Raw genomic sequence first — 13008 nt, 5'->3', positions numbered from 1 at the left:
CATTTACCCAGGTAAAGGCTTTGAATATTTCTTCATCACCTATAACATCACCTGTTTTTTTTAGGTCATAACTGTAAATCTTACATTTGCGATCTGACTGCATTTCATGATTTTTGCACATTGCTGTATGACGTCATGATACATTACTGAGGACACATTATCGTGAAAACCACGTTTGTTCTGTTTCATCAGGCACAAGGAAAGTCCTGCATTAACCTACTGCACAGAACAGATACATGGGTGCTAGATTTCTGAGGCCGTGTGATCACCTGCAGTCAAATTTAAACTATAACGTGATTATGGAAAAACAAACAACTCAGTTTTATGTCCTGGTTTTGAATGTATATGTTGCGTGGTTTTACAGGGGACGGTGAATTTTGACAGTTTTCAGTCAGCTCTGAGGTTGGCAGCTATGAAGGTGTGCACACACTGTGCTCCTCTTCATTCCAACATACCACTGTGTAGCTGAATCCTCTAGAGAGTTATGTACAGAGCAGTAAAAGAAAGGGCAAAAAAAAGAGAAAAAAAGAGTGCGAGCGAGGAGGCGAGAGTGACACCTTCACACCCAGCTGTCAGTTTGCTTGCGGGACTCACTCGCTGCACTAACCCGTTCTCTCGCTCCTTCATCATCCCTTACTCGGTTCTTGTGTTTGGTTTTCAGACTGTGAAATCTAAGCCAGGGCAAGCCGTGTCACCAGGGATGAAAGACGGGAGAGGGCAGGGAAGAGGAGATGAGAACAGAGGTTGGGAAAGACCTGGGGGTGAGAATGTGGAGGGGGCTGGAGAGATTTCATCGGACGGGAGATGGATAGCTTTGCCAAAATATTGTGTCATCCATCAAAATCTCTATGACGTCAGCGGGATGTAAAGACTCAAAATAAATGTCAATGAGAGCTAATAAAAAACAGACAGAAATTTTCATTACGGCACTTTTTTTTGTTTATTTCACTAAAGATTTTTTTCACATCTTAAAACAGTTTCTTATAGTTATCTTTATATACACATTTACATATAAACATATACAAAATGACACTGGCATGTTTAGCAATAAAACAAACAAATGTAAATGTATTCTGGGAAGTCCCTTCAGTTTGAGGTTTGACAATGTGCAAGTGGAATCACATCTGCACATCAGCCAGTGTACCATGTACAGTAGAATGAGTGAATAAGTACTGAAGAAGCTCAGCTCCCTGAACCCCCTGTGCATTTTAAAATGTATCTCATAGTATGTGTCTCTTGATAAGTGGCTCTCAACCTCAAGTCACAACCCCTCAGAACATGTAATCGACTAGTGAGGACTTGTGACCTAAAATATAAATACATATTTCTAGGATCCAAATAAATTGTGGTGAATTTCTTCTAATTTTCTGAATGAAAAACGTCATCAAATGTAAAAAAAAAAAACTAAAAAAAACACCAAATATAACTTCACTGTTTAATCTGCGCAGCAGCATCACTTTAAAGGCTCATAAACAAAAAAGAAATAAAATAAGGTTGAGAACCAGTGGTCTGACTATTTGTTTTCTTTTTTTAAACCCCAGTGACTGCTTTTGTATGAATGTCAGTGGTTGACAGACTTGAGGAGATACAACAGGGAGCTGAGTGCTACACAACAACATGACAAAAATCCTACATAATGTATACCACTTTGGCAGTAGACGACAACATTTCCAACACACAGAATTAATAATTTCTCTACATGTAGAGGAGGAAAAATGACATTAACAGCTGGAGATGAGGAGCGTAATGCAAATCTGTACCAGTGGTGAGAACACAGGATAACGAAGACAATGTAATCCTCTTGTCATTTTCTATTTGATTTTGATCAGTTTGCTTGCAGTTTTGTTCATGACAAAAAAAAAAAACAGAGTGCATCTTAAACAGTCAAAAATGTCTTCTTCTTTGGAACGATCCACGTTCCACATTCACGCAAACACACGCAAACACACACTGACACCATGCTCGTATAAAAAAAAAGTCTGTATAAAAAAAAAAACATTCATGGTCCCAATGACCGGCATTGGTTTAGCATTGTCTATGTTGTGGCGTCTTGCTCAGCCTTAGTGTAGCATCAGGGCTAATAGGACTGGGATCATGGTTAAGAAGAGAGGAAAGGAGAAAAGCTGTGCTCCTGAACTGCCGATGCTCCTCTGGACGTTTGGCTCCATCACAGCAGGGTCATCTGAGGAAAGAAAAGGGAGGGAGAGTCAGTGTTAGATTTCATCATTCAGGCATGGTAAACATTCCCAGCTGAGCTCCTCTCAGACATGGTACTGCTGTGACTATTTTGCATCTGTCTGGTATTTTTCTTTAGAAGAGTCCTCACCTGCTGGGAGACGGTTTGAGGGGTTGTGAACTCCTCCATCAGTGGGAAACTTTGCTTTTCCTCCATCAAAACTTTTGCCTGTATCTTCCGCCTTTGATTTCTCTAGATTGGTCTTTCCGGAGCCTTTCTGCCCGGCAACATCCACTCTTAGCTTTAGACACTCCTGGCCATGGTGATGCATTGGCTTGGCTGTGAAAAGTCAGAAAGAGGGGAAAGTTTTTTTTTAAATACAAGAAACCTTCTCAGGATTACAATAAGTTGATACAAACATTTTTTTATTATGGATACTTACAGATATAATAATAGCTCTCTCCCTGTCTGAACTCCTTGCCCAGGGTGAAGGGAGTAAAACGCTGGAATTTCTCAGAGAATTTCTCGGGAGCGTGGGGAGCGAACGGCCGCGAACACTCCCAACGGAGCTGGTCAAAAGAGTGAGGCTTGCACACCTCGTAGTCCTCCCTCTCCACCATGTACAGCACATAGCGCTCAGCTGCATGCGATGACACCTCACCGTGGGTGTAGTGGGGGCAGATGATGTCCAGATAGTCGTTGATATTCACTTCCACTGTGTACTCGTCCCACAGGAAGCTGCAGGGAGACAGAAGGAAAGGAGGAGGTTTAGTCACAAATGTCTTCATCCAGCATGGCAATGTTTTTATTTCGCAAAATGAATAACATGAATAACAGAGGCAAATATTGTCAGTTAGGGTTTTGTACACGTTTTCAGCACGCACACCCTGACAGCTTGGCTCATACAAAACACTTGTAAAGAAAATAAATGAGGGCTAATCACACATAGACACGCGCAGCAGCAACAAACAGGTTTACTCACAGGAATAACACGTTAACACACGTTAGTATGCCTGTATAGGGTGGAGGTCAGGTAACATGTGAGGGTGTTTGTGTTGACGTGTTTCAGTGTGCTCGTCATAGTGACAGAATTATAAAGAGCCTGATCAGGCCGGACTTGTTCACAGACGTAAAAACACGCCTAGAAACTCAAAAGGCCCTACCACCATCCCACTCACACAACGTCCTGCTCTCTTCCCTCATTTTGCCTTCAGCAGACATTCACTTCTCACCTGCATACAAGAAGACAAGACCTCCCAATCTCTCTTTTCACCTTCTCTGCTAGTCCACTTTTCTATCTGTACAGCCCAGTGTCTCTTTTTAAACTGTTTCTGTCTCACTGGTTTCTTCACCTGATGTTTGTCCATTGGTGTCAAAGCTCCTGTTGTGATTCCTCACACTAATTTGCTGTCTCTATCTGAATCTGTCATTTCCTCAAAGACAGAGACAGAGTGGGTGGAGACAGTCAGACTGTCGCTGTCTTTTCATCTTTACCCTTCATTTAGTTTTACGGCTCTTTTCGAGCCTCCCTGTCTCCTTTTTGCTCACTTCCTATGGTTGTTTAGTGTCCTAATGAGAGATGACAAAGATGGTGAAAAATAAATAGAAATCCTGCACATTAGTGGCATTCAGGCAGTTTTCATAGTTGTTAAATTTCCACCTCAGTAGTGCTTTAACTTATTTTTAATAAATAGCTACGACTCACAGAGAAACTGATTTATAGGGGCAAAAGGGGAGAAATAATTTAGTTTCTTAACTTTCAGTTTCAAATAACTAATATGCATTTCCTTTAAAACATGATGCAGGTGAGGCAGTGCTATGCTGCAATGTGTGCTGTGCGTACTTGCTGGCATGTTGCTACTGCTATAAAATCAGCCAAAAGCCAGTAGGTGAAGAAAGATTGATACTTGCGCATTACAGTATTCTTATTACATCCTCGGAGGTAACACGCTCTAATCCTCACATCTAATCTGTGTTTAAACTGAATGACCGTGTGTGGATGCTTGTGTTTGATGTGTTGTAGAGAGTGAAAGTGACACGAAAACAGCTCCTGTGTGTCTGCCATTGTTTATGTGTGCTGTGAGTGTGCCCCAGCATCAAAGCGTGGGACGTGGTGGCCCCGACCCCCCCTGTCCTGTTGTTGTGGTTCCTGTTAGGACCCCCTGGTCAAGTCACAGACACACTGGCTCCAAACGTGGGCCTCTAACCCCTCCTTCCTGCCTCTCTATGTGTGTGTGTATCGGTTAGCATGTTTTTGTGTGTGTGTATCGGTTAGCGCTGACCTACCTATCAAAACATGCTTTGTTAGCTGAGCACAGCTCTACACTTGTTATCCAGGGCTAACTGGCTGATCACCACCTTCCACTTGCATGCTCTCTCTCAGAAAAGGTTCTTTGTACGTGTGTACACTGCTGTGTAGGTGTGCACGCCTTTGTTTGTGTGTAAATGTGTGTGTTTGCGAGGGCAAGTGTTTCAGTGAAAGGAAAAGAGACTGTAGCAGCCTTAATTGGCCAAATACTCACTACTCTCGATTTGTTCCTTTCTGCTCTGTTTTCTTTGAGTCAGACCAGTAATAACAGAGTTGGGGAAAACAAGGCACTTGGAAATCTCTAGTTGTTCCCTCCAAAGTAAAGAGTAGTTTCAAATTGTATGGGATACACCTTTTTCCCACACTGCGTCCTTGTCAGTGGCCTGGTCGACCTCTGCATGAAAACACAGGCTTGTCAAAAGCCAACAAAACAGATTCTATTGCTAATTTCATTCACAACTCATGCTTTTAAGAAAACTCTCCTTTTATCCTTCTTTTCACCTTCTCATTTCCCCCTCCTCCTCCTCTCATCCATTGGTCTGGCTAATTAAAAGCTGTTACGGGTCTGGGGCCAACGTGTTCTCTAGAAAAGGAGGGGAGGAGGAATGAATAGGCTGTAATTATACCCTTTCCCCCCAGAAAGACAGAATGCCTGAAGGCTACAGGGCCCCTTCAACCCCTGTACCTTGCCCCATGTGGAGCTTTCACTACCCTGAGTGCTGTGGATGTGTGTTATATGTGTGCTCATATGACTGTCAATGTATTTTATTGGTTTCACAGTTGCATTTGGGTTGTCCATTTTTGTTTATGCTTGAATTAGTCTTTTATTTTTTTTTGCTGTGGATTGTGTTATCTTTATCCAACCTCAACTCAAGGAACTGGGAAAACTCTAGCCCAGTGATGCCTGTTGAACTAGGTCAGAGTTTTACAGCGCAGACCCGTGTCTTTCCCTCAATCCTCCTGGCTCCCTCTACTTTACGTTTCACTCATCAAAGCTCGCCACTACTGGAGACTCTTGTATCTCTCTGCCTACTCTCTGTCTACTCTCGCCTCTGACTGACAGTTCTCGGGAGAGTGAGAGTCGCATTAAAGTGATAGCTATGTCGTATGTGAGAGTGAGAGCCAGGTGTGTTAGTTGTGACAAACTTTCCACACAGTGTGTTCTTCCAATGTGTTAATTTGTCTGTGTGTGTGTGTGTGTGTGTGTGTGTGTGTGTGTGTGTGTGTGTGTGTGTGTGTGTGTGTGTGTGTGTGTGTGTGTGTGTGTGTGTGTGTGTGATTGTTTTCATGGGAGAGGGATTCTCTGAAGACCCTTATTCAGGGCGTCTCATGCCCCGGGCTCATGAGCACATCTGTTTATCAAGGCCTGCTGAAGCCTCTTGTGTGTTTGAGTGTGTGTGTGTGTGTGTGTGTGTGTGTGTGTGTGTGTGTGTGTGTGTGTGTGCGTGTGTTTGTGTGTGCGTGCGTGCGTGCGTGCGTGTTTGCTTCCATGTGTGTTTTCTTGCATATGACTGAGGTGTGGGTAAACAGCGAGGGTTGAAAGTGGCTGTAGTCTTTCTTCCTCTCTGCCGCATACAGGTCATCTCTCACTACAGAGCTACTCTTGCTTTTGCGTCACAAGGCAAGTTGTGTATGTGTGTTTGTGTGTGTGTGTTATAAGGGTATAAAATAGTTGGGACAGTAGGTGAATTTTTCGACACTTGGCCTCCTTACTTAAGCTTTGAAGTCTTGCCATTGTCCTTGCACTGCTCACACCACCTTCCATTTTCTTTTTTCCTGCCATCCCTCTTTTCTTTTCCTCTTCTCCCTGCTGTCCAGCAATTTGTCCCCCAAGCTCTTACTGGTTTCGGTCAAACAACTGACGTAGGAACTTTGTCTTTCCCTTTCCCTCTGGGAAGTGTTTCAAGCTGACAGCTGGGTCAAAGGGGTTAGAGTTCAGGGTTGCAACTTCTCACACACGCTACCATCTGAGTCAGCACTGAAGATATTTGTTTCACGGAGCGAGTCAGCACCACTTAAACACTAAACAGATGCACCCCTCCACCATTTGCTCTGCAGGTAATCAGTAAGTGTGCACACGCTGGAATGTCACAACGGCGGGGGGGGGCTGCGGTTTAGATGGTTTACTATGTTCTCACAAGGCACACTCATCAAATTTCCAGTCACACTCTCACACACTTTTACTTTGACGTGTACATTTAATACCCCATTAATTTGCTGTGGTATGGCAGATTCACACCTCCTTTCACACAGGCCGAGGAGCTGTCAGTGGATCTAATTGGGTTTAGCTGCTCACTAGTGGGATACTCCATTATAGCCAATCTAATTTACATTGAAAAGTCTTTCTATATTAGCTTCCAATGTTATCTACCTTCATTCTTCCTCCAACTCATTGTCTTGCAATAAGAAACCCAGTAGGAATTCTTCCTCTACTAGGCACCAATACAATATTCTATCCCTACTTGGATTATAAATCCAGCACTCATCTCTGTAGTTTCTACAGCATGCAAATCTGTGCTTATACTGCATGCATCATATAGTTAAGACACTGAGAATCCTTTTGGTCCTTTGCAAGATGAGCTTTTAAAATTGTCAACCCTGCCGTTTCTCACTTATTCAATTCCAATCTTCTCCCCTCCCTTCATCCATCACTGTCTACTCTCTCCTCCCTCCGTCTGCCTCTCCTTTATTCTTCCAAAATCAGCCCATCCCCCTTCTCCCTCGCCTCTATTTTCTTCTGTCTCTTAACGCTGACATAATATACCAGTGCTCTTCATCCAGGCTAATTTCTCAACAAAAATCCCTTTCTCCAGTTCACCCTTCTCTCACCCTGCACCCCGGGCTCTACTCCTCCTCCTCCTCCTCTCTGCCCCCAAAATCTTTTCACCCTTTCTTCCTTTTTGTAGCCTCCCATTCTGTCTGTGATGAATAGAGGAAGGCCAAATGGTATCATGCTTGGTTTAATATGTTTTGGGGTCACAGAGAGTTAATGTGTGTGCCTGTGTCTGTCTTGTCTAGCTGAGAGGGGGGGGGGGAAGTTCAGTAACTTGTAAGAATGTACATTAAAGAGTCAACTTGTCTAATTTGAAAATGGTCTTGAATTAACTGTGGAAAAAAATCCTCAAAATACTCCAGCAGAAGTCCATCTGACAGAAATATGGTGCTAATTGTGCCCTTTAGAGGGCGATAGCGGGCTATTAGTGGACAGCGAAGCCAAGGTTTGTATGAAATGCTATGAATGAGCAGTGTGTACACACACATACACACACACACACACACTTGCCCACACATACTACGATAACGCAAAGGCAAGCCTCTCTTGGCAGAGCCAAGGCTAAGATGTTCTCTGTCCTCCTCCGGTGGAAAACTACTGGGGCCAAAACAGAGGAAGGTCTGTGAGAAAGAGGGGGACCGATGGATGGAAGGGAGGAAGTCTGGACCACAGATAAGGAAGCAAAAGGAAGAGCAGAGATAAAACAGAGGTACATGGATACCAGGACAGTGGAGAGACCTGAGACACAGATATAAAGTATATGTGTGTAAACTTAAGTATGTTAGGTAAGAGTACAGTTATATCAGCAGTGAATACACACAAATCCTTCTGATATTAAATGGGCATAGATGCATATATATATATATATATATATATATATATATATATATATATATATAATAACCCACCAACCCAGATACACACATACAGATTAGAGAGGACATAGCGTAATGAAACAGACAGAAGTTACATCACAGAATCACAGAGGCATAAATATACATAGAATGAAGCCGGCAGGATGATGGTTTTGTGTCTATGGGTCAGATGGTCAGATTACAAGCTGTGTGTTCTCATTCTGGTGAGATTAGAGGCTAACATCCAGACGGGAGAGGGGGTGGGGAGGGCTAAATAATGAGTAGAAAGAGAGACAGAGTGAGGGAACACAATGTACAAGTTAAGGGTGTGTGTGTATATATATATATAGATATATATATATATATATATATATATATATGTAAGAGGTGGGGGTGGACTCATCTATATATATATATATATATATATATATATATATATATATATATATAAGGGGTGGGGGGTGGACTCATCCTCCAGGGCCACATGTATGCAGTCAAGGCAGGCCCGGCTGCTTCAATAACAGCAAAGGCAGACAGAGCCAGACAGCGACGAAGATACACAGACTATTACATTACACCAAACTCCTGATAAAGATATTTGCTCAGATACCGGAGCATAAGAAATAAACTCAGGCCACTCTGGATTTACGAAAGCAGCCAAATAACACAGAGATAGTGGATATAAAGGAGACTGTGTTAATAACTTTAACATTCATGCAGAAAACTAGAGATCACTAAGTAGAGAGAAAAAAACATGGAGGGCTTGGGGCCACAGTCTGGGAGGAGACCATGCTGTTAAAGAGAAGAAAAGGAGTGAAGATGGGGAGAGGAACAGACAGGTACAGTGAGAGAAACACACACACACACACACACACACACACACACACACACACACACACACACACACACACACACACACACACACACACACACACACACACACACACACACACACACACACACACAGCTGACAGAGTTGAGTATAGTAACAGCGGGGAGGAATGCTGGCTGTAGCTAATATTAACATCCAAGTTCTCCCTCTTGCCCCCCAGTGTGTGTTAGTGTGAGTCACACATTTATCATGTCTCGGTAAGACTGCTTACGGTAACAGCCACTCCTTATTTTAAGTTATCTGAAGTTGGGACACACACACATTACCAATCACGTACTCTCCGTCCACAACAAAAACAAAATCACTTCCCGTTAAAAGCTGGTAAAGTCAGCACAAGTTCAAACTCTCTCTCTCACACATATACACACACACACACACACACACACACACACACACACACACACACACACATGATCGACACAGGCAGAGACACGTAGTGTAAAAACAAGACCAGACCAGTCACCAGACTGAGAAAAACATGCCTCTCCACCTGTCATATAGGACAACAGTACACACACGAATACACTCCGAGTATCAAATCCTTGCAGGACATGAAGTACGAGATTACATTATGTTGCACTGACAAGTTGATAAAAATCAAACACACTCCTACGTGTTTAAAGAAAGACACACACACACACACACACACACACACACACACACACACACGCACACACGCACACACGCACACCCCTAAGCTGCTGCCAGTGTACTTGTATCATGTCTACAGTATACTACCCAACATGAATGGCCAGACTGCTGCCATCTGGTCACTGTCCTCCATCTAAGACAAATCACTGCTGCTCACAATCAGACCAAGAATCAATTAGCATCAATTATGCACGGCCCACTGCGGTCAGAGCCCTGCTGATTGATCAACACAAGCCTAAACAGGTGACTGATTGATCACTGGGGAACGGTTCGTGGCAGGTGGGCTTTTAGCTGGAAAGCAGGAAACCAGAAGACAAGATAGATGATGGAGAAAGAGAGAGCCAGAGAAAGAAGTGAGAAAAGGAAAGAGGAAAGGGGGAGGTAAAGGACAGGGTCTGTAAATGAGGGATTATGGAGGAGTAATGGAGATTAGGCTGTTACTAAATGTGGAAAAAAAATAATACGAGTGTCATGTGGGGGTCAGACGATAATGGCTTCACTTTAGCTTTTAGCTGCCATTATCCTCCTGATAAAAGTCGCTGACTTTCTGAGAAACTATTTCCTTGTAAAGTGAACAATGGAGAATGAGAAAGCAAAAGGTCTTGGTTCAACAGAAATATGGCAGATATAAGAGTACAAGCAGAATAGCTACATGTTTGTGATGTGTCAATTGTTGCATGTGTCAGTTCATGTCTCTCTGTATCAGAGTTTAGATTTGTATGTCATCCAGCAAAAGGGATTTGAGTTATATTACGATTTGTCTTCTGGTTACACAACTCAGAAATAGTCAAGGTCTAGATTAGAGACAGCAGACCACCCGGTCTCTTCCTTCTTTTTGTCCTTTTTATTTGAACTAAAACTTAAAGCTCCATTTTACTCTTTTATCCAGACCAAAAAGCCTCTGGTTTCACATTTCCTCTCTACCTGTCCTTGCTGTCTCACCTGAACCTGAGTTCCTCTCCCTGTGTGGTGACTCAGGTGTAAAACTCAGGTGGGTTAAACCCGGGCCAGTGAGTCACACATGGACTAACCGATGACACAAGCACTGATCATGAGGACAAGACTTTCCATTAGACTCCTTATCCAATTATCAGGACAATTGTTTACCTTGTTGCAGGGGCTCTTTTTTAGTCCAGCGTTTATTGTCATTCTTAAAGGGCAATTAGAAAGCATGTAATGTAATTAAGACAAGACTAAAAGGCCATAATGGCTTTTGCCCTTGTTTAGTCTCGGTGGCAGATTTTAATCGACCTATCTCGGTAGCGGAGGAGCGGGGACCGTCCTTCTGTTTCAGCTCGGTTATAAAATAATACAGTCTTTCAAGCGCGAGGGATCACTTGCTGCACGCTAAAAGCTCAATAAATCGCGCTGCGATACTGCGCGTCTGTCAAGCTCCATCGATCCCTCTGAGTGGTCGGATAGCATTACATTTCTGACCTCAAAAAAAAAAAATCAGCAATATGTGCCACACGCACGCACGCACGCACACACACACACACACACACACACACACACACACACACACACACACACACACACACACACACACACACACACACACACACACACTATATCTTCCCCAATGAAAAAACACTTCAACATACTGAGTTTTGATGTGGTATCTCTATAGAACTGAATGTCAAATAAACCCACTGATGTATTTTTATTTATAGACTTTCCATTAATGCACACATTGTACACAGGTGCAGACCCTACAGACAGCGTCATTGGCCAAGTTCATACTCGTCAGTCTATGTTCTACTATTAGAGTATGTCTGTGTCTATGTGTTGCGGTTAAATATAGTGGTGAATCTGTCCATCTGTCTAGGCATCCGCTCACAATCTTCTGCTTTTACACCCCGCTGCTGCTGTATTATAGTCTAATACCCTGATCCCAATCCTGTTACGCGAGTTTAAAAGGGACTATACACCTTAAACGTCACATGAACCTTTAATTGCCACATGAATGAAAACAACAACACGCTTAGTTGTAGCCGTTTAAGAGCGTGGGAAGCCTGTCATGACACAAGGGACAATACGGACTATAGGCTATAGGCTCAAACTTTACAAGAGAGTAGAAAATCATATCCACTCGCCTCTCGAGACACAAAGTCAAACAGACAGGGCAATGAGTGAGTGACAACTTCAGGCACACACACACACACACACACACACACACACACACACACACACACACACACACACACACACACACAGACACACACACAGACACACACACACACACACACACACACACATCGTACAACAGCAGATCAGATAAGCACTTACTTCGGGTTCGTGCTGTTCCAGTAGACGCTGTGTCTCTCCGCAGAGGCGAACCAAGCACCGATGCTCAGCGCCAAACACACCAGACACACCAAATCCATTTCTTCTCTTCTCCACAGGAACCTCACCAAGTAAAACTAGTTCAAGCGATGAATAGAAATTATTCTGTTATTAAATAATTAAATACGTAAATGCGTGCACGGAAAACAACCGTGGATTTTACGCTCCTAGAGTAGTAATCAAGGCAGTTCAAAGTGATGCAGGACACCAAACACTGTTGCAACTCTTGACTGGTTCACAGAAGCGCAACTTGTCTGTTTTGTCAGACAGTGGCTCCACCCCTCGATTTTGTGCCAGCCAATAATCTGAATGCCCACGGCAGCCGCTGGAGACGCTCCAGCTGCTCGCACTTTACACCAGAAACACAGAAAAACACAAAAACAACTCTACAAGAACTATAATAGCGTCGTAGAAGCGTAATAAATACATATGTCAATGTGGAATATTAGGGTGATATTAAACGGAATTAAATATGAGGGGTCCTTTAGGTCATAGCCTATATCAAGAATGCATGCACATACTCCAAAATACTGAAAAACATAACTCTACAGCATTGCTTATTTTAAGATTTATGAGCTGTCAACAGGTTTGATCAGATGTTAAATGAAATCAATTAGGAGAATATAAGGGAATATGTACCATACAAGGAAATTCATAAAAATCTAATTATAAAAATGGCAGAGGTGATAGAGGTATATTTAGATAATTTACTTAAGTACCATATTATAAAAAAAAGTCTATTACAAGTAAAGGTCCTGCACTAAAGAACATACAGAAGCTGCGAAATGTGCTTAAAGTATGTATGTATGTATTGAGATGTACTAAAGGATTAGTATTACAATTATATGGCAGCCTATATTATTATTATTATTATACTTACATAATTTTGCAGAATGGCCTGTGTAAGTGTAATAATTTAATGTTATTCATTTTAATAATTAATTTAAATTAATTCCTACAGCCATTGTGTTATGTTGGTGTCTGTTTTTTGAAATGTGTGTTTTATGT

General features: G+C 42.6%; 1 protein-coding gene across 1 annotated transcript; it reads right to left on the bottom strand.

Annotated features, from left to right (window-relative positions):
- Positions 1-921: 921 nt before the first annotated feature.
- efna1b (ephrin-A1b) lies at positions 922-12218 on the bottom strand. The gene is made up of 4 exons (XM_039806800.1): positions 11944-12218; positions 2619-2914; positions 2327-2515; positions 922-2182 (listed from the first exon to the last, which is right to left on the bottom strand). Exons 1-4 carry the CDS (start codon positions 12039-12041, stop codon positions 2061-2063), a joined length of 705 nt encoding a protein of 234 aa, XP_039662734.1. The 5' UTR covers positions 12042-12218; the 3' UTR covers positions 922-2060.
- Positions 12219-13008: the final 790 nt, after the last annotated feature.

The sequence above is a fragment of the Perca fluviatilis genome, chromosome 7, assembly GCF_010015445.1.
Source record: "Perca fluviatilis chromosome 7, GENO_Pfluv_1.0, whole genome shotgun sequence".
Classification (NCBI taxonomy): Eukaryota; Metazoa; Chordata; class Actinopteri; order Perciformes; family Percidae; genus Perca; species Perca fluviatilis.
Note: the sequence above shows the minus strand (reverse complement) of the source record. Positions and strands in the feature narration are given on the sequence as shown.

Coding starts and splice junctions, on each gene's coding strand:
- efna1b (XM_039806800.1), bottom strand. CDS start 12,041: ATGGATTTGGTGTGTCTGGTGTGTTTGGCGCTGAGCATCGGTGCTTGG. Junction 2,915..11,943: donor TGGAACAGCACGAACCCGAA/GTAAGTGCTTAT, acceptor GTCTCCCTGCAG/CTTCCTGTGGGACGAGTACA. Junction 2,516..2,618: donor AGAGAGCTATTATTATATCT/GTAAGTATCCAT, acceptor GACTTTTCACAG/CCAAGCCAATGCATCACCAT.